Source organism: Rhinolophus sinicus, chromosome 12 (genome assembly GCF_057876585.1).
Source record: "Rhinolophus sinicus isolate RSI-liver-muscle chromosome 12, RSI-T2T, whole genome shotgun sequence".
Taxonomy (NCBI): Eukaryota; Metazoa; Chordata; class Mammalia; order Chiroptera; family Rhinolophidae; genus Rhinolophus; species Rhinolophus sinicus.
The window spans coordinates 52,537,074-52,558,057 of NC_142512.1; the positions used below are offsets into that span (position 1 = coordinate 52,537,074).

General features: G+C 48.2%; 2 protein-coding genes, 1 long non-coding RNA gene and 2 other non-coding genes across 9 annotated transcripts; 3 read left to right on the forward strand and 2 right to left on the reverse strand.

Moving 5' to 3' along the window:
- The first annotated feature begins 2,113 nt into the window (after nt 1-2,113).
- MRPL58 (mitochondrial ribosomal protein L58) lies at nt 2,114-8,401 on the forward strand. 3 transcript variants are annotated; one of them, XM_019745603.3, is made up of 6 exons: nt 2,114-2,262; nt 5,002-5,038; nt 6,819-6,878; nt 7,445-7,527; nt 7,620-7,789; nt 8,064-8,401. In XM_019745603.3, exons 1-6 carry the CDS (start codon nt 2,164-2,166, stop codon nt 8,146-8,148), a joined length of 534 nt encoding a protein of 177 aa, XP_019601162.2. In that variant the 5' UTR covers nt 2,114-2,163; the 3' UTR covers nt 8,149-8,401. The 3 variants fall into 3 exon arrangements, with proteins under 3 accessions (XP_019601162.2, XP_019601161.2, XP_019601160.2); XM_019745601.3 differs by having other exon boundaries at nt 2,117-2,349; XM_019745602.3 differs by lacking the exon at nt 5,002-5,038 and having other exon boundaries at nt 2,115-2,380.
- Nucleotides 8,402-9,248: 847 nt separating this feature from the next.
- On the forward strand, nt 9,249-19,627 carry LOC148756589 (uncharacterized). Of its 2 annotated transcripts, none has more exons than XR_016022992.1 (2): nt 9,249-11,078; nt 15,848-19,627. It is a non-coding gene; the product is annotated as an uncharacterized LOC148756589 (long non-coding RNA). The 2 variants fall into 2 exon arrangements; XR_016022991.1 differs by lacking the exon at nt 9,249-11,078 and adding an exon at nt 12,434-13,443.
- TRNAR-CCU (transfer RNA arginine (anticodon CCU)) lies at nt 11,847-11,919 on the forward strand. Its single transcript has one exon. It is a non-coding gene; the product is annotated as a tRNA-Arg (tRNA).
- Nucleotides 12,349-12,421, reverse strand: TRNAR-CCU (transfer RNA arginine (anticodon CCU)). Its single transcript has one exon. It is a non-coding gene; the product is annotated as a tRNA-Arg (tRNA).
- Nucleotides 16,260-20,957, reverse strand: ATP5PD (ATP synthase peripheral stalk subunit d). Of its 2 annotated transcripts, none has more exons than XM_019745604.3 (6): nt 20,822-20,957; nt 19,143-19,273; nt 18,761-18,857; nt 17,412-17,483; nt 16,585-16,647; nt 16,260-16,457 (listed from the first exon to the last, which is right to left on the reverse strand). In XM_019745604.3, exons 2-6 carry the CDS (start codon nt 19,262-19,264, stop codon nt 16,326-16,328), a joined length of 486 nt encoding a protein of 161 aa, XP_019601163.1. In that variant the 5' UTR covers nt 19,265-19,273; nt 20,822-20,957; the 3' UTR covers nt 16,260-16,325. The 2 variants fall into 2 exon arrangements, with proteins under 2 accessions (XP_019601163.1, XP_074176460.1); XM_074320359.2 differs by having other exon boundaries at nt 20,178-20,825.
- Nucleotides 20,958-20,984: the final 27 nt, after the last annotated feature.

Below are 20,984 nucleotides of genomic sequence, written 5' to 3' on the forward strand. Positions count from 1 at the left end.
GAGGCTGGCCTCAGCCTTCAGTGCTCACCTTTTCAAGGGAACAGGTGGCAACCTCTCAGGCCTCTTTCTCCCTGAAGGGACTCTATTCTGGATGGTTCACAGCAGCGGCGCGTGAAAGGAGCTTGCCAGCTGCTCTTCTCTCCACTACCCCCTTCCTCTCCCAGAATCCAGGGCACCAGATGGCCCAAGCAGGCTGTTTATTTGGGGCCATGGAAACCTGCAGCTTCCTCTTCCTATCATTCTGGGTCAGGCACAGAGCTGGAACCCAGCCTCAGAGCAATGGTGCCATTGCTGACTTTATTATTCATAATCCCAGAGCTCTCGACTGGGGGATTCCCTGGCTTTACTCTCCTGAGCAGCTTATTCCAGTCACCATAGAGATGCCTCTGTTCCCTCTGAGGTCTTGGGACTAAGTCAGGGAGGGACCCAGGAGACTCCCCTTCCAACCTAGAGCCCAAAAGGCACAATGTCAATTGCCATTCCCTTTCTAGTTTGGGTTTACAAAGCCAGTGCCTGGGAAGTGGTTTATTCCCTCCCACAGACTTTGCCTGTATCCATTAGGCTAAGATGGTAAAGACCTGATTTGGTGACAATCTCATTTCAAACAGCCAACATCCCCAGGGGCATATCTTTCTAGCTAATTATGTTTTTCCTAAAAATAGAAATCTTCATTAAGAAACAACCACTAATTTTACAAATAATCACTTTCTTTGAGCTGTGTTTCCATTTACCACACTGTCTCTCAACGAAGTAACTTAGCCAACATTTAGCTGTTTCCAAACACTGCTTGCTCTACTTTTGAGTTTCTCGGAGTTAGAACTTATTGGTTTTGGAGTTCATGGCTTAACAGTCCTGTAAAAGGGCTCTGCTTAACCTGTCTTTGGCTGTCTGACTCTCTACATACCTCCTCAGCCTCCTTTATCTCCTAAGAGAAACTGCCATCATGCTCCACGAAACTGCTTTTCCCCCCACAAAGGGGCTGGGGGTGGTCCACTTTTAAAAACATTTCTTTCTCCACTTGCCTCCCTCTCCTTTCAGCTGGTATTTGTCCTGTAGGCTTGCACACACGTGCTCAGAAAGTATTTACTCGTAGGCTGTCTTGCGAATGGGCCTGAAGTTACTAAAATTCAGCTCTAGTGGAACTCAACTTTCAAACATACATTCCCAAAGAATTCGTCTTATCAATATGTGCATTAAAAAAGGGGGTTGTATGGAAAGTAAACTCACAGGGTGATGTGACCATAAACTCCTAATGGGGCAGGTCATGGTGAGAAGTCACACGCCAGGCCTGCAACTTTGGCTGAAGGTTTTAAGCCATCCCGAACCATTGTTCTTGGGCATCCAGGTTAACTCACCTTTGAAATACCAGAAGTGATACCCCTCCAAGAGGGTGTTAACCCTCAAGTGAGCGCATAACCTTAACTATCCTGTAATCCAATCCCCACCTTGCTTTCTCCAATCTGCCTTATGTCCCCTTAATTGCAAATGCATAACGGAAGCCTCAAAACTGTTATTCGGGGAAGCCTGTTAGATCTTGCTCCCGAGCATATGTCGTCAGTTTGGCTCAAATAAACTTAAAAAATTCTCTACGTGTTTCAACCTTGACAAATATTTATTACCTATGATGTGCCAGGTTCTGGGTGCTGGGGATCCAGTAGTGAGCCAATGCACTCCTGGAGCTTATAACATTCTGGCTGGAAGACAAGAAATAAACTACAACAATAACACTGAATGATGTGAAAGGGGAAAAAAAAAAAGCAGGGTACACGGGATGGAGATGAACTAGGCCAGGCAGGGTAGGCCTCATTGATGATGGTGTGAGACTTGCGGGGAAAGTGGTGCAGCAGGGCACAGACTCTGCATAGAATAGTGGTGTTTCTGGGGGACAATCCGAGGGTCCTTTTACCAGGAGGCCCCCCTGAAAGCTCACTGTCTGGCCAACGTCTTCCCCACCGCTGCAGCGGACCTCAGAGGACCAACCAGGTCTCCCCAGAGGCGGCGGATGGAGAGCCTCTAATAGGCTCCGCTGAAGAGCCACGCCGGAAGTGCGGCTCGCTGCCTCCCGCGGCGGACGCTAAACGCCTGGAACAAAAGTCCAGAGGGAAACGCGAGCTCGCGGACCGCGAAAGCAAGCGACACCGGAAGCGGCTCCAAGACGCAATCATGGCGGTGGCCTGGTGCCTGCGCTGGGGCCTGAGCCGAGCTAGACCCTGGCTGCTGCCGCCGCCCACGCATTGCCCCCGCCGGGATTTGCACAAGCAGGTAGACGGCACCGAGTTCCAGAGCATTTACAGCCTGGACAAACTCTACCCGGAGTCGCGGGGTTTGGATACTGCCTGGAAGGTCCCGGTGAGCCGGAAGGGGCGTTTCTTTGTCTTTGGTGGGTGACGTCAGAAAGCCGGGGCCCTATTGGCCAGGCGCACCGCTAATCGAAGGGGCCACCGCGGGACGGAGCTGGTTGCCCGAGCAACCGGGGACTGGGGCTACGGGGAGGGTCTCGGAGCCCGGGCTGGCTTGAGGTGTGCAGCTGGATGTCATGTGCTTCCTACAAGACCACCAGCTTTGCTTTTTTGCATTAGTTCCCCGGCCCTTAGGCACAGATTCTTGTCCCAACGGAAAATGTGGGTATTCTGGCCCCGCAGAGTGGACAATAAAGGCAGTAGGATGCCAAGTTGTTTGCTCCTTTCTGGAATGTTTTAGAAAGTTACGCTGTCCTTCCTTAGCCTCTCGTAACCCCAGCACGACTGGGAAACAGGGCTTCTCGTTCGTTTTGTCAGGATGCATTTAATGACAGCCCGCTCGGTGCAGGCTCTGTATCAGGCCCCTGAGCAGGAGCGGTAGGACCCCGCCAATTCTGGTGAGTTTCTACCTACAGGACTGGAAGAAACGGTGCATTGCTTTGTTCACTCATTCAGCAAACTTCTATTGAAAACATGCTTTGTGCACTGTTGCTAGGCGTGGGGATAGAGTAGTGAACAAAACACCAAAATCCCAATGCTTGTGGAGGTTGTCTCCTAATGGAAGGAGAAAGGCAATAAGAAATTAGTACAGAGTATGTGAGATAGTGGTAAGTACGTTGGAGACAATAAAGCCCAGAGGAAGAAGGAGTGCTAAGGTAGGGACTAGGGTTGCAGTTTTAAGTAGGATGGCCTGGAAAGGCCTCTGAGAAGGTGACATTTGAGTAAGGACCTGGAAGAAGCAAGGCAGAGAGCCACGAGACTGGTGGAGAGATGAGCATCCCTGCAGAGGGAACAGGAGGTGCAACCACCTCAAAGCAATCACATGCTGGACTTGTTCAGGGAACAGAAAGCAGGCCAGTTGGCTGCCCAGGGGAGTCAGAGGAGATGAAGCTAAAGAGGAGAGCGGTGGGGGCAGGCCTGTTTATGGGGCTTACTGGCCTTTAGCTTTACTCTGAAGGTGATGGGGACTTAGTCGAGGGATTGAGGGAGACGAGTAGAGTGACCCACCTTGGTTTTATAGGGATCACATAGAGAGCCTTGTAAAGACTAGACTGTAGAATGGCAAGAACAGGAAAACCAGGTAGGAGATTGCACTGATACAGGCGAGAGATGAGAAGCAGGGCGAAAGCAACAGGAATAACGAGAATGGGTCGGGTTCTGGATTCTGAACCTATACTCTGAAGGGAAAGCCTCTAGGATCTGCTAATGGTTTTCTATGACAAGTGAGAATAAGTGAGGAATTGAAGTCTGGGGCCTTGAGCAGCGGAAGGATTGAGTTGCCATTAATTGAGATTAGAATGTGGCGATAATATTCATTTGTTTTTTCATTCAGCAAAAAGTTTATTGTGTTCTTACTGTGTCAGACACTGTTTCAAGCATTGCAGATACAGCTTCTGTTCTAGTGGAAGGAGCAGACAGTAAACAAATAGAGAAAACATATCAGGTAGTGAGAAGTAATGAATAGATCAGGGTGCTGTCATAGATTTGCTGGGGAGCTACCTGAGATTGTAAGGGAAGTCCTCTGTGAGGAGGTTTGAGGTTTGAGGCATCCATTGGGCATCTGAGAAGAGACACCGAATAGCAGTTGGCTCTGTGGGTCTGGAATTGAAGAAAGAGGTTTGAGTTTGAGCCAGAAAGTTGGGAGTCACCAACATAGATGATATTTTCATCAACACAGATGGATGAAATGTTCTGGGGAAAGAATGAGATGGAGAAGAGATAGGATTTCAGGGACATGTCAGTGATTAAAGGTTGCAAGGAGCAAGCAAAAGAGATTGAGAATGTCCTAGGCAGATAAGAGGAAAAACGAGGATAGCTCAGAAGGAAGGGGAAGAACGTACGTCAGGGAGGGCGTGGTCCATGGTCTTCAGTGCTGCAGAGAGGAGGAGTAAGATGAGGGTTCTACCCCTATGTAATTCTAAGATGAAAAGGAGTGAAAGTGGGGGGAGGGCAGGTGAAGATGCTTTGAGCTTGGTTGGGCAGAAGAGCCTCAGAGGGGTAGTGTTTGCCCTGGGCCTGTGGACGTGAGGGTCTAAGGCTGAAGGCCATTGCTAGAGGAACAGCATGGGAGAGACATGCAGGTGAGAGGTCTGAAGTGAGTAGTTCAGTTTGACACAAACCCTCAAGGCAGATGTGCTAGTCACTGTTCAAGGCAGACAGCCTCCCAGGTGAGCGGAAGGAACAAGGTGGCCCACCAGGTTGGAAGAGGGTGTTCCTTTTGGAGTCTCCCTGATGCATGTGTATTCTGGTGCTTTCCATCCCTCCCAGGAGCCAGACCTCTGATGGTGCCCAACAGTAGCTAAGGTGGGGGCAGGGAAGGCTGGAGAGGTCAGTTCCAGTTTCCTGGAAGAGTGTTTCTGAGATGGTACCTCTGGAGTCTGGGGAAGCTTTTCCTGTCGTGTGATACGATTTTGCTGGGGACCTGAATATAGTTGTTATTACATTTGCGTCGTGGCTTTACATCATTTCTTTGGTTGGACTGAACCAGTTAGAGTCACCCAGCAGGGACTGTTTATGTGACACTGCGTACATTACATTACAGGATGATGCAAAGCAAGCCAACAGTGACATTCCTCTAGGTAAGTAATTTTGTTTTATAAAAAAAAATCATCCATTTCCTCGCCCCTCACACCTTCCTTCCAGATCTCTCCAGCCTAATGAAAGTAAAGAAATTGTCTTTGGGTGAGCAAAAGTGGAGTCCTTTCAGCATTATTTTGAAGAGCAAAAACGTGATGCTGTAGCCGCGCTGTCGTGCGGTGGTGCGCAGCAGGAATGGGGAGCGCTTGATGTTCTTGAGACACGGAGTAATCTTTATAGTAGATGAATTAATCGTCATGTGCAGAAGAATATGTATAGTAAGCTACTGTTTGTGCATTACATATACATCTAAAAGATACATAGTTCTACATGTGTACATAGATCTGAAAGGATGTACAAGAAATTGGACATGAGGACGGCCTTGGGGAGTGGAGAGGAAAGGACGAACTTGAGGGGACCACTCCCTGTAAACTGTTTGCGTAACTTTAGAATCGTGTACCCATCAAGCATAAGGCAGGGCCTGACAGGCATGGCCTGGAAAGAAACAATCCATCCTTTTTCAGATTCAGAGAGTTTGTGACTCCACACACCAGGGAAGGAAGAGAACCAAAGGGGCCGGCTCCCCGTGGCCCTTGCTCAGGGTGACACTGAAACAAAGAGGCAAGGTGATGGCAACACGAGGGAGAGGGCACCCTGTGGCCGATAGCCTTCCGCTGAGCCTTAAGGTGCGCAAGTGCCTGAAGGAGGCAGCAAGCCTGTCTCCCAGAACGGGAGGCTAAGAAACTCTCAAGACAGCCTCCGGGGCAGACAGGGAGGCGGTGGGAGATGGCGGTGTCGCAGCTCCTCACCTGCCTCCTGTGCTCTGGGAGGATCACAGGTGTCCCTGCCAGGACAGACTCGGCTGCAGCAAGCCAGGCCTAGGTGGCCCGTGTGGACACAGGCCAGGTCGCCGACACCATGCTGGAACTAGCTCCTTACTGGACCACGTGCATCCGCTACCTGGTCAGCAAAATGAGTTCATTTGCCCAAAGGAGGAAAGCCTCTCAGGAGAAGTCTTGAGATGCGTCACCACTGCCTGGGGAGGCCTGTTCTCCGCCACCGCGGTGCCAGAGTTCTTTGCCACCCAACCCTCTTGTAGCTCACCTCCTAGTTGTCTGACTTTTCCCACTTCCCTCCTTTCTTCACACACTAGGGAGCTGCTTTTCATGAATGCTAAAAATAGAGGGAAGAACCCTCATTTAGAGATTCCAAACACCAAACAGACCCAGAGAAGCAGCGGGACTCGGCCAAGATCACATAGTCATTGGCTGTGCCAGTGTTAGAAGCAAGGCCTCCCAGCTCCGAATCGAGTGCTCATTTATCCGGCACACGTTTTTAAACTGACCAAGCGCTAGGCTCTGGGGGTCCACTTGGCGCTTACAGTCTATTGGGATCCTCATCCAGCACATTTTGAAATATAACATTAAACTAAGTTTGTCCCTTCGGTTGAGCTTTTGAAAGAATCCTTGCTTTAAAACAAATGAACAGCAAAAAGCTAGGGCAGCTGAGTCTGGTGGAATGTACGAGACTAGAAGCAGAAAACCGGGTCATAATTTTACATCCTCTACTGTCTGTGTGACCTTGGGAAAGTCACTTCCTCTTGGTTTTAGTTTTGACATCTGTAAATAATCTCTTACTCTACTGATCTAAATGTTAGTTTATATGTGTCAAAGTCAGTGAAAGAGAGAGATGTGGAATAGGGATAGTTATGTTGATAGTAAATTAAGTTTGCACATTTTGTCATGAGATAATCCATTTTTTGGTGTATGTTCTGTTTTACAGATCGCTTGACAATATCTTATTCTCGGAGTAGTGGTCCTGGAGGCCAGAACGTTAACAAAGGTACAGGGCATCTTGTTTTCTTTTACTTTAAAACTTAGTTGGAAGATGGACTTGAGAACCCTGTATTTACATTCATGTCGAATAAAGGGATTTATTTTATTTATTCATTTATTTTTAGCAGAAGCTTAAATACTGCCACTTTATAATAATCCTCTTTATTCTTTTGAATGTGGTCTGAGTCTCAGCCTTTCAGCTGTGGGCTGCTAGGACTAGGATTGGCTGTGAGGCTAAACAAAGGGAAATCACAGTGTGAGTTGGCGGGCAGCTCCAAGAACAGGTTTCCTTCATTCTTGTGGAACCCATCCCCCTACTCTTTCCAGACCCAATAAACTATAAGAGGAGCACTGGGCATTTCGTTCCTGGGAGTTTATTTTTGTCCAAAATGCTCACTATCTTTGCAGGCCCATTCTACGGCCACCTCTGTATCCCCAAGTTGACACAGGATAGAAACGTACTTGGTTGGGTGTGTGTCACCTCCCTTTGTCTCAGGATGGTCACCAGCCACCCTGGTGCTGAGCCTGCCTAGAGTCTCGGTGACCCATACTCCCTTGTCCCTTTCTCTACAGTGAATTCCAAGGCTGAAGTCAGGTTCCATTTGGCAACTGCCGACTGGATCGCAGAGCCTGTGCGGCAGAAGATGGCCATCACGGTAACCACCGGCCCCTCTCTTTTGCTGTAACCCCTCAGTTGCTTTTAAACCTTTCCTCTGTAGAACTTTGGTTTTGCCTTTATTCCCTGCAGCATAAAAATAAGATCAACAAGTCAGGAGAGTTGATACTTACCTCTGAATGCAGCCGCTATCAGTTCCGAAATCTGGCAAATTGCCTACAGAAAATTCGAGATATGATCGCAGAGGCCAGCCAGACAGCCAAGGAGCCATCCAAAGAAGATGCTGTACTAAAGAGAATCAGGTACCAGAAAACGCCCCAAGCCTCTACCAGCTGAGTCACGTGAAGGAGGGATGGCACAGGGAAGACAGAGGGCAAGGCCAAGTTCACGAACTCCCAGCAGACACGTGGAAAAGCCCGGGGAGTGGGAGAACACTCGGACCTGGAGTGGAGGCTCGTGCGCTGGCACCTGCTGCTCGGGCTGCTGTGCTTCCTGCTGAGCTGCCAGCTCCTGTCACCACTTTGAAAATCACTGATTGGGCATCTGGGCCTAACCGAGATCTCTTTTTGTTTTCAGGATAGAAAACATGAATCGGGAAAGGCTGAGACAAAAGAGAATCAATTCTGCCATAAAGACAAGCAGAAGGGTAGATATGGACTGAATCATCCTCCAGAGCTGGCAGAGACCCCCCTTGGGCGTCCAGGCAGCTGCGGCCGAGAGAGCCCTTAGGCCGTCAGGAGACTGATCTGTTATTTGTGGTTGTTAAGGTTTGTCTCTAACATTGGAGCCTCCAGAGAACCTTCGTTCACAGGAGGGTTGCAGGCACTGGTTGCAGAGGTCTTTATGGGCAATTCTAGGTGGTCAGACCTTAATTATCCACTTAATGTTTTCGCTGTAATAAAATCCTAAATGCAGTGGGCATCTCTTTTCCTTCAGAATGCTTCAGAACAGAATTCCTACCGTTTCTCAGTTGACATCTGCCTAACAATTACTGTCACTGACTAGTTGTCACAACCTGGGGGAAACAGGAATGAGCGTGCTGTCTGCCCTCAAGGAACCCACAGTCAGGTAGAAGGACTGGGGCAGGTGAGTGGGCATCTGAGCCGGGCCTCGATAAAGGTATAGGATCTTAACCAGTGGAGAAGGGAGGAGGGTATGCCAGCTGAAGGGAACAGTGTGGATAAAGGGGACCAAAGAAACGGCTGGGGTTGGGGAGGAGGAAACGATGAGGAAGCCATCTGAATGGGAGGTCGTGAGAGGGAGATAGAAGATTTTAGGAAACACAGGTAGTAGGGAATCACTGGGGTGGGGGGGAGTATCATGTGTTAGGTGCTGTCACAGGCTGTGGGGTCGTGGGGGCAGGAAAAGATCGAGTTGGGACTGGAAGAAGTTTTGTGCAATCCCATGGTGTGGAGTACCCAGGCCAGCACTCCAGTAGCAGATCACTCTGGCGTGTATGGATTTCATAGGATGCTCTCTGTTGTTGTGCTCTAGTTCACTCATTTGGCAGATACGGCATTGTGATTCTCTACATGCGGGATAATGAACGGCAGTAGTGTATAGACTTTATGTGAGCACCGACCTCATCGTTCAGGGGAGGGAAAGGCATCGATAAATGACTCTTACAGGGAAGGCACTCAGAGCCTAGCAGGGAGCGACGCAGTGTCCCGATAGTTAGTTCATTAGGCACTGAGTGAGGTCCTGGGGAGTCAGCAGGGAACAAAGGCCTTTCGTCCAGAGAACTCATATTCGATCGCTGAGAAGAAAAATGGATCCCTGTATGGTAAAAAAACACAAGAAAGGTCTAAATAGGTTGTGGGAGGCAGAGAAACTAGTTCCAGCTGGAGGGTGAGAGGATACGCATTTGGGGTGGGCCTGGAGGATGGGAGGGGCTGGCCATGCGATCAGGGTAAGAGCTTGTCACTTGGAGGCTCCAGTGTGGCCAAGGGCCCTGCCTCTGTCTGGGACAGTGAACTATAGTTCTGAGAATGGGTTCTGAAGCCAGACTGCCCTGGTCAGCTGCCCTCCACCACCCCCAGCTCTGGGCCTTGGGCAAACTACTCAACCTCTGAGCCTTGGCGTGCCCGTCTGTAAACTAGGGATGATATTATCAGCGCCTGTCTCCTAGGGCTGTTGTGGGATTTAAATGAATGTGTGGTTAATGGCTCTGAGCATGTACTCAGGGTATGGCAGCCATGATTAATAGTCCAGTTGGGCTGGAACCCAGGAGATGAGCTGTGGAAGACACATCTGCCACACAGTGGGAGCCAGGTCTAGAAAGTCCTTAAACATCGCAGCTAAGACAGTTAGCCTCTACCCCTACAGAGGCTGTCAGGGGAAGATTAATCTGACTGTGAATGGATGAGGAAAGCCTGAAGGGAAGTGAGCACAGGTTAGTGGATGGACCCAAATGAGCAGTCAGGGACCCGTCCTGGAACGAGAGCAATGGCAACAGGGCTGGGGAGAAAACCGCAGATGCAAAAGGATTATGGGACAGAAGATTGGCCCACCTGGAGTGGAAGCAGGCGTGTGGCATGGGTGATGCTGTGCGTCAAGACAGGAGAGGCACAAAGGGAGCAGGCTGGGGAGGGCGGTTGGTTGGTGAGGATGGTTTTACCTGCGAGGAGTTGGCTGATGCCAGGACAGGGAAGGGAGCCCCAGGGCTGGGGTCTGGGAGCAGTTGGGAGCTGCAGGATGGAGGGAGACAGGTAGAGTCTTGGGAATGGATTGGGAGGATGAGGCAAAGCAGAACCCAGGGAGGCTCTGGCGGGAAAACCAGAGAAGGCATTCTTGGGGGTTGACCCTGAGCCACGTGCTGAACGCTGCGGCCCTCAGAAGACACTGGTGGCATGTGAAGGGGCCTGAAAAAGCATTCAAGACACAGGAGGGGAAGGAAGGGAACAAGAGAGAGAAACAGAAGGGGCTGGGAGACAGAGAGGAGAGCACAGGGGTAGGACCCACCCTTTAAAAAAGCTGAGGCAAAAGAATGAACTTAGGTGAATCTCATAGACACAATGTTGAGCAAAAGAGGCCAGAGTACCCAAGAGTATGATTCCATTTATATGTATTAAGTTGGTGCAAAAGTAATTGCGGTTTAAAAGCTTAAAAATAATTGCAAAAATCACAATTACTTTTGCACCAACCTAATAGTTCAAAACAAGGCAAAACTGCTTATGGTAACAGAAGCCAGGGAAGTACTTGGGGGAGGTGGTGATTGACTGGGGTGAGGCACAAGGGAGCCCAGCCTTCTGGGGTGCTGGGAATGTTCTATACCTCATCCAGTTGTCACTTGTGACCTGTACATTTCACTGCATGAATGTTACACTTCAACAGACAGACTGATTAACTTCAAGGAGGCATCCTCAAGGCAGGAGACCAGCCAGGTGGGTTAAACCCTTCCGTCTTGGTGAAGTGAATGGGGGAAGGAGGGGGGTTTCTGCAGGCTCTACATGTTAGAGAGAGAAACAAGGAGGGGTCCAAGTTCCCTGTGCCCTGGGATCCGGGGGACGGGCAGGTCTCATGCTGCCCGGGGCTGCAGCGTCTGCTCTACAGCTCTCAGATGTGCATGGATTCTAACAGTGGATTTTAAAGGTATGTCAGTTGAAAAATGTGCTTATTCTTGATTTGTATTACTACTTTTTTATGTTTTTTAAGTAAAAATATTGGGGTGAATCTATTTGGCCGATATATTTCTTTTCTATATATTATACATTTGTATATGTAATACATTATATATATAAAATGTATTATAATGTTAGATACCGTGTTTCCCCAAAAATAAGACCTAGCAGACAATCAGCTCTAATGCATCTTTTGGAGCAAAAATTAAAATAAGACCCAGTTTTATTTTACTATATTTACTATACTTATTTTCAGAGAAACACAGTGTGTGTGTGTGTGTGTGTGTGTATGGGCATACGTATTTCTGTTATTACTGGATTTGTTCCTCCTGGTTGTACCTTGTCTCCTGACGGCGCAGATTTTCTGTGTTTATGTTCCAGTATTCATGATTGATGCTAGTCTGTTCTCTTTCACTTTCTACACCACTATTTCCCCTAAAATTCCTGGATTTTCTCTCAGCTCTGTCTTCACCCACCATGGTCCAGGTATCCGGGCAGCCCCAACCCCACTGTGCTTCCCAGTGCTGTAGCTGGAGGTTGGTGAGCTCACCTCCCACGGTAGTGTTTTCCCACCTCCTCGCAGTCCATTGTGAGCTCCGTGGGCCTATTCACACACTTCCCTGCTCGGTCTGCTCGGTCGGCATCCCAGGGTAAACGTGCATCCTGTCAAGTCCTGCCTTGGAAGAGCTGGAGTCCTACTGCCTACTAGGGAAAAAGATGCTTCCTGTGCGAGCCGCAGGCCCCAGTGGCCTAATGGATAAGGCACTGGCCTCCTAAGCCAGGGATTGTGGGTTCGAGTCCCACCTGGGGTAAAGGTGACCTTTTTGGCACACTGGAAAATCCACTCCGCTGCAGTTCAATGGTATTAAAGACCCCCGAATGCGCTGGATCCCGCAGGCGGAAGACAGGATTCGCTGAACGGCACGCCCCTTTCCCCCAAGTTTGTACAGCTTACAGGCCGAGGTTAGAGAGCAGGATTTGTCATATAGGCTTAGGGTACAGGGTGTACCCAGGGCCGCGAGATACGAAGTAGGCGTGGGCGACACTCAGTCCAGGGCCAGGAATACAAGTCGCGCAGACTCCCTGATCACAAACACAAGGCCCCCGTAAGAAGACGCGCAGGGCTAGGGAGGCGGCACAGAGCCCAGGGCCCAGACACATGGTGTACCTGGGTCTCCCTGTGCAGCCCCGGTCTGCGTGTTCCCGCACCAAAAATGACCGTGGTGTGAGCCCACGCGCGCCACCCCAGGTGGGACTCGAACCCACAATCCCTGGCTTAGGAGGCCAGTGCCTTATCCATTAGGCCACTGGGGCACGACAGGGTTACTGCTCCACGTGGTCCCTGATAACGCGCAGCCGCACGCACACAGACCTCACGTTGCCAGCAGGAGAACGGCTGGACCGTGTACCCGGTGACCAGGAAGTGGTACGATCCTGGGGAGCCAGCTGGACAACCAGAGCGTCCAGCCGCCATACTACGTGAAAAGCTAGAGTGCAAGGCGAGGCGATTGGGCAGTGCCCGCTGAGACCAAAGGGTGCCCGGCGGGATGGCAGGTCCACGTAGAGGAGCGGGCTCGGGAAGGCGAGAGGACGAGGAGGGCGAGCACTACGAACCCGCAAAAGCTGAGTGGGATTTCTGTGACCCCAGTCACAGAAAGACACGAGGCACTCGCTCAAAATGAGGCCGACTACGAAGGGACGCAAACAATCTTCTCCTCCCAAGTCACACGCCGTATTTGTTGGGCCACGCGCCTGGTGAATTCCTCTCGGAGGTGGCGGCGCCAGCGACCGGACCGGGGAGGATCGTGCGTGCTGGGCCACAGGGTGCGCTATACGTGCGGAGAAGGCGGGGCCGGGGTGCAGTCTACATGGCCGGCGTCTGCGCTGGTGGTCGATAGACCCCTAAGGAAGCATCGCGGTGTCCCTGGGCACGCAGGGGTCCGCGTGGTTCAATAAACAAGGCCTCTAACCTCGGATCAGGAGATTTACGGTTTGAGTCCCTCCGTGATCGAAGCAACCGAAGCCCAGACCCCTTCCCTCGCCCCAAACGGGAAACCTCCAGACCCTACCCAGACGGCCTCTGCCTTCACCCGAAATTGCGATCTTGGACCCTACCCAATAGGGACTGTACATCTGGGAGCTTCCGGGTTTGACGTCATCACGGTGCCACAATTCAAGAAACATATGATTCGACACCGTTCGCGCGAAACCCCGGTGGCCTAACGGATAAAGCTCTGGCCTCCTAAAGCAGGGGTGGGGAGATCGAGTCCCGCCTGGAGTGAAGTGGTTTAAACGTTGTAGTACTGTTTCTGTACCACTGGTAACCTGTAAAACAGGTGGGACCTTTTCTCTTTAATAGCATTTTGTGTGTGTGTATGCCTCCGCTGCAATTAATTTGCCCTTCCTTTTTAATCAAATTGGACTACACTTTGAAAGGAAAACCGATATGAGGGCAAATGGGGCCCCACTTCATGTTGCCTCTGAGTTGGTATCCATTCATCTCGTGAAAATAACTGCAAACTACAAATCCTCTTGCAAAGGAAGCCAGTACATTTTGTGCGAGTCCACCACTATAAAGTTAAAAGCAGGCCAACTGCAGCCCGTTACTCCCTGCCCCCCAAGCTTCCCACTGGAATGGGCAGGGGTGGTAGAGGTGCTGCCCAACTGCATGCCATCAACCCCACTGTGGGCTCTGAATCCACTGGAGACAGAGATGGCGCCCACTGCTCTGTGCAAGAACAGGGAGGCGTGCAAACAAGCGCGTGTGCACGCACATCGGACACGGGACAGTAACTGCCAATCCCCAGAGGAAAAAGATGGCATACTCAAATCGATTGATCCCAGCAGTGTTTTAAAAGGGACTGAGAGATATACGTTTGATTTTCACACTTCCCTGTACATGTATGTGTGTGTACACTAATCTGGCCAGGGATGTTTTTTTAGCCTTGAAGCACATAGCTCCTGAAGAGATATGGGTGGACTTTTCAGGTTGAATATCTCACATTGTGTGCACTTTGGGGATACTTATATTTACTCAGAAGAAGCTGTATTGTTTATCAGATTTTCATGTCATTGACTCAGAAAAGTTTAAAAACCAGTGTTTCTTCTGCTTTTGTGAAACAAAACAGAACTAGAAATACAGAAGCCTCTTCTCCCTTCTCCAGGGTCTTCCAGAATGTTTTCTCTCACCAAGTTATGAATGGCTGCAGTCTCGGGGTCCTGGTCTGCATTACTAAAGCCACTGCTTATCTGGAGTTCAGGCTCCCGTTAACCCTAACCTCCACAGAGCTTATGTTCTAGTGAGAGAGGACAGTAAACAAGTTAACTAATAAACAGGATGATTCAAAATAAAGAGGGTGATGAGAAACTATTGAGCAGTCAGAAGCCTCTGGGTAGAGAACAGCAAAAGTGTCACTGGCAATTTCGTCACTTTCAGAGGACTTCTTTAATGTCTTGGCTGATACACCTTCTACCTCGTACAGTTGTTGTGAGGAGTAAATGAGATACTTATGTAAAGTAATTAGAACAGTTCCTGGACCATAATATGTGGTCTATAATTCATGATCATTTACTAACATACTAGCTTGCCCTATTATTCAAGGTTTATGTGTGATAATCTCCTAGCTAGATGCATGCAAACCCTGAAGGCTCGCATTTCTTCTCTTTCATGCATCATGAATTCATATTGACTCTAGGAAATGGCAAGCAAAGTGCTAAGGCCTGGGCAATAGAAATATAGTGCTGGCACTCAACAAAGAATCTTCTAGAAACCTCTAGATCTTCTTTATCTTCTGGGGTTAGGAGCTGGTATAGCAAATGCCTGATGGTAAGGGTGGTGTGGGAGGTGCAGCTAACAATTCGCTGTGGCTGCAACGGGGAAAGAACTGTGTACCAACAGAGAATCCCACAGCCATGCAGGCTGGGGTAAGGAGACTGCATCTGATCTTGTGGCCAGTGAGAATCCAGGGGAGGGTTTTTAGAGGAGCAAAATGCCCATATTTGCATTTTGAAGATTCCCGTGATAGCAACGTAAAGAATGGTTTGGAGGTGGGTGACAGTCCAGACAGGGAGACAGCTTAGGGAGAGACGTACTCATGTGGCTTAGAGAGGAATTACCTTGAATGTAGACAGAACAGTGACACCACGAGAAGGAAAGATAGATTCAGGAAATGGAATCTGCAGGACATGGTACCTGACCTGACCTCTGCGGCATGAGGGAGACGAGGAGTCCAAGATGGTGCCCAGGATTTGGGAGACAGTGGTGTCACACTTGGGGACAGGTGGGGATGGGATGAGTACAGGGCTCAAGTCAAAGATAACTGTAGGCTCCCCAAGTGCCTGCTTTATTTTTCCCCAAAATCCACCTAATTTTTCACCATAGTTTCTAGTGTCTGTTTTGGTGTTATGCTTAGAGAAACTCTCCCACCTGGAGATTATATAAATATTCACCTACAATTTTTCCTGCTGTTTCTTGTTGGATATTTAACACTTAAATCTGTAACTGAAATTTATTCTGATTTTTAGTGTAAAAGAATCTGTTCTTACTGTTATACAAATATTTAAGCACTTACATCAGTGCCTTTCCCCCTTGATTCAAAATGCTACTTAGATTATACAGCAAATACTTAAATGCATATAGTTATGGACTTTTCAGAACATTCTGTTGTTCCATTGACCTAATATTTTTTAGCTTTTTGTGATACTTAATGTGAGAGTACTAATTTATAATCCTGTTAACAGGTCTTAACTTCGTGACAAAATTTTTTCTGCCCCATGTATGCTGAAGAGCTGAAGCACAGAAAAGCAGATCCCTGCTGCTGCTCGCCCTGCTGTTCCACGCACAATGTCAACCACCTATTGGACAAGTAGAAGGGAGCACTCCCTCGCAACCAGTGGTCGGAAAGCAAAGAGGACGTTCAAGGGAACCAATAGATGATTCCACTTCACCACATTCCAGTGACATACTGTCATTTGTAAGAAGATTTCAGCAGCTCTGAGGGCTCAGTAATTGGCTCCTACACATCCTGATCATTAGACCACTGGACCAGCAGACACCTGTAGGCTCCCCTTTTCATTTTAACAAAAAGCCCACTTCCAGTGAGGTCACTTCAGGGGTGTAAGAATCTCAACCGCAAAGGAGCACACACACAGCACTAGGTAATCAGTTTTAATGTTGAGTTTATAATACGAGGGCCAGAGCTCGCTCCCAGACTCAAGTTTATAAATTCTCAATTGGTTTGTGAGGCCAGTAGGGATACTTCTTCTTGTCTAACTTGGTTTCTGGGAAGATTTCATTCAAGTCCTCAATGGTCATCTGATCGAATGGAATTATGTTCCTCAACTTCTCCAGCTGGAAGGAGGGGAAATGTGTTCAGGTAAATAAGGCTGGAGAGATGCAAACAAGAACCCCAGGCAGCTTACTGCCACTAGGTGAAGGGGAGAAAACACTGCAGGCAGAGGCCAAGGCACATCCTCACCTCTTTCTCGTACTGCTCAATCCTGGTCTTTGACATAGACAGAAACTCAGCACAACTTTTCACCTTTAAGAGAAGGAAAAAATTCAATTTTGAGGCCAAGCTGTCTTGTCCTGCCCGAAGGCTCCCGTGGTAGAAGTCCCAGACCAGCCCACTCCTCCCTACCACTCTCTAGAGAATACATGGCTGCCCAGACTACTGTGGGGAGCTCGCTTTAGGAGGCAAACTACAGCTTTTCCTAAACACACAAAGAAGTCCGTACAGGAGGACCAGCTTGTGATGGCAGAACCAGGGTTCTTCAGCAGGTTACTCGTCCCAGCAACCTGCAAAATGCCTGTTTCACAGGGGCCGGTTAAAGTACAGTCAAGACAAGCCGCCTGACTACCGAGCCAAACTTCTTCCGTGGGGCCATCTGAGCTCCCACATCTGGCCTCCGTACCGTCAAGCAAACAGCTTGGTATGTGAATACTACCACGCATGATTTCCGTACCCACTCCCAACTCCTTCACTTTTTTAACAGCTTCGTTGAGGTATAACTGACAGACAATAAAACGTTCCATATTTAAAGGGTACCACTCCAGCAGTTCTGCTGTATGTATCCGCCTTTGAAACAAATCATCACCACAACCAAGAGTGAACAGATGTACCAGCCCCCCAACCCCCATTCCTAGGCAACTACTGATGGGCTGTCACCACAGATTAGTTGCATTTTCTAGAATTTCCTTTTATTGCTCCTTTTAGTTCACTCTACCTCCACCTAACGACTACAAAATATAGAGCCATCAGGAATTAAGAGAATTTTAGACAAAATAAGAATCTCAGCTACTTACATCTTCTTTTTCTTCTGCATCTACCAGGTTACTGTATTTATCCTCCGGCACAGGAACCTTCAGTGCATTAAACTGCAAACACAGGGATAGTGAGTTGTCATCAACACTCCCAGGAGCCCAAACAGAGGGCTCAAAGCTGCTAATCCTTATAGATCATATAAAAACACATCTCCCTTCCCAGAGGAAACCAGTATGAACCTAGGGTGCTGCAGTGGAAAGAAAATTAGACCGGAAAAAAATGAGCTCAAGGTTCTTCTCAGTCCTGTCACTAACTAACGAGACCTGGCACATTCTTTATTACGATGGGCTTCAGTTTATCATCTGAAAAAGACAGGTGGACTGGATGGCCTCGAAAATGGCCTTTCAGAACCCTGTAGTTCTAACCTTATGACCCAGCAATTCCTCTCTTAGGACTCTATCCAGAGAAATCCAAAACTCTAATTTGAAAAAAATCTATGTACCCCTGTTTATTGCAGCACTATTTAGAATAGCCAAGACATGGAAACAACCGAAATGCCCATTGGTAGACGACTGGATTAAGAAACTGTGGTACATTTATACAATGGAGTATTACTCGGCCATAAAGAAGAATGAAATCTTACCATTTGCAACGGTATGGATGGACCTAGAGAATGTTATGCTAAGTGAAATACGTCAGACGGAGAAAGATAAATACCATATGATCTCACTTACATGTGGAATCTAAAGAATAGAATAAATGAGCAAACTAATCAGAAAAAATAACCCCACACAGCTTGTAGTTCTAAAGAAGTTTTGATTTCTTTTAAATGAAACCCTAGTGGACTTGGTAGAAGTAATGTTTGCATAACGGAGACGGAGACGGAGACGTTCTCCTGAGAAGATTGCTTTGTGTTATACCCCAGCATTTAGCACTGTACCTGGCACAAAGTAAGCCTTTGATAGGTGGGCAAATTACAGCTCTGAGAGCCAGTAAAACGCAGAGCAGAGAAAGGAAGAAAACAGTGAAAGGGAAGAAAAGATGTTAGTTTGTTCCAAATGGAGACAGGCGGGGGACTAAGAAATAATTCAGGAAGAGCTGGACGGAAACATTTAACTGGACAGCCCTGAGGCTCCCTGATTAAGGCTACACTGTACTGTTTCTTTGGATAAAAACTCGCTGAATGAACACACTTTGAATTCTCTGCATATATTTACTATTTAAATTTACCAACACAAGACCTTCGCCAATACCAATCTCTCCTGAGCTTGGATCTGAGTGGTAATACCACCCTTCCTTCCTCGCTCTCATCCTGCACATGTAATTATTACCATCCTACAAGCCACCCACAAGCCACATTACACCACCACTGCTGTAGCTGAAGTCTCACCTTCTTCTCAAAGTCATCTACCAAGCCGGCCTTCGCAACATTGGCCTTGTAGTAAGCCCAGTCAATAGCAGGGGGATTCTCAGGAAGAGTGGCCAACCTGCTCACACGGAAAAGCAGAAGTTAAGAGTGCTCTACGAGCAGCAGGAAATTCACACAGTGATTTCCCTGTTCCTTATTCCTATGGCCTGGAGCTATCATCACACTTTTCTCTAAGAGGGAGATCATAGGAATGCAAAAAAATTACTTTCATTTGGAAAACACACGGATTCCTTTATGCTTGCTGTCAGAAGAGCATTAGAAATTTCATACATCATTCTAAAGCACTGTTTTGTTTCCACATTCAATGTCAAGTTAAGAGGCGCCCTCTCAGAAGGGTACTGACCTGGAGGTGAGGGTCTCATTCCAGGATTTCAGGGAGTTAGCAATGGCCTTCTGGTTTCGGGGTATTATCTCCCCAAAAGCCACCCAGTCAATGGCTTTTAGAGCAAGTTTTCGCCCAGCCATCTTGAGATCCTGGAAGATAAAATAGGTCAGATAAAAACAGGGCTCTTGGAGAGAATCTTCTAAAGGTCATCTTAGAAACTTGCAAGTCTTTAAGAAATAGATCCACATCCTCTCAGCGCTTGGTGGGTATATTTATCAACTAAAGAAATTAGGATTATTAAATCAGAAGAGGAGGACAGTTTAGCTTTTCAAATTCAAGGTTTGCAACCTGGCATATAAATATATTCTCTCCCCCTAAATGGTCCTCCCTCTATTTCCCAACTCCTAATTCATCCTTAAAAGTCCAGTGTTTGTTCATGTACCTACAGGAAAATTGCTAAAGTGATACTCATGTATTGCATAAAAGTTAATAATTTAAATACATTTCCATTCAGATCGTGTTTTATTAACTGATTCTTCAGTGCACAGAACCTGACACATACCTAAGTTTCAATAGGGAGTAAATAGAGCAGACTCTAGGCTAGAAGGTCCTCATCTGAAAAATGGGGATATCGGCCCTGCTTCCATCAGAAAGCTGTTAAAAGTATCAAATGAAACAGCGCTCATCCATTTGCTCTGTGTCTATACAAACTTAATGGGCTCTTTACTTCCTCGCTATCAGGTTGGTAATACCCCTGCAGTTCTTATTCATGTCTGATTATTCCCCTCAGCACTAGCACATACTGAGTATATTAGCAACACCCTTCAAAGAGGTATTCAATACAAATGTGAATGTGAGAGAAAATGAAGAGCGACTACAGCAATTTTTTTTTAAACCACGATAGACTACAGTAAATAGTCAACTTTAAATAAGATCAGTGCCAGACATTAGGAGAAAGACTGAAATGTCAAAGGTCTTTACAAGCTATGGGGTAGATCACAAGGGAGGTGGAAGAAATCTTCCTTAGGATCTTAAAAAAAACTTGTCCAACACCTGGCGCTTCCTTTCTTTCCCTCTCCGGACAGCTTGTTTCCTGGAATGGAGGTGAGGGGCTGGTGACTTTTAAACACGCCAGGGAAATAAACGCCCTTACAGAGACCTTCCCAAGTACCACTAACAGGAAACCTTCATAAATGAAGGGATTTTGCCTTTTATTTACTGCTGAATCCTCAAAAAAAATCCCTAGAAAAAAGTCATGCACACAGGAGGTGCTCAATGACTATATTTTGAAGGGATAAATGAACCCTGTACTTGAGAAGCTCTGAACGGTCGAATGCTGGAACGCGGGGGGGGGAGGGGGGAGACCTCAAGCTGTACAATCTCCGGGTAACCTTTCTCGAGCCACCAAACCGGCCTACTGAAGTCGGCCGCACTGGACGACACAAAGATTGTGGGAGCGTCTAACTTAAAGGCGGCCCAGGTTACAGCCGGGACCCTGCGACTTCGCGCGCGGGGGAGGGGAGAGGGAGTACGGAGCAAAGCGGCAGCAGCAGCTACGCCCGGGGCACTCTGTCAGTGGAGCAACCGGAGGGCCTGGCGTCCTTGACAGGGTTGCAACAAGGGTCAGCGCGAAGTTTGCAAGCGAAAGAGCAGAGGAACCCACTGGCGTCGGACCCAACCTCCCAAAACCCACTCACCTTCACCGACCCCGGCGGCCCACAGTTCACAGCAGCAAGTAACGGAAGTGGGTCACCGGAAATCTCCCTTCAGCCAACCCCAAGTCCAAAGGGGCGAGCCAGGCTTTGCAGGTCAGCCAATAGAGGTGAAGTCCAGTTCCGGAAGTCCCGCCCCCAAGGGCGG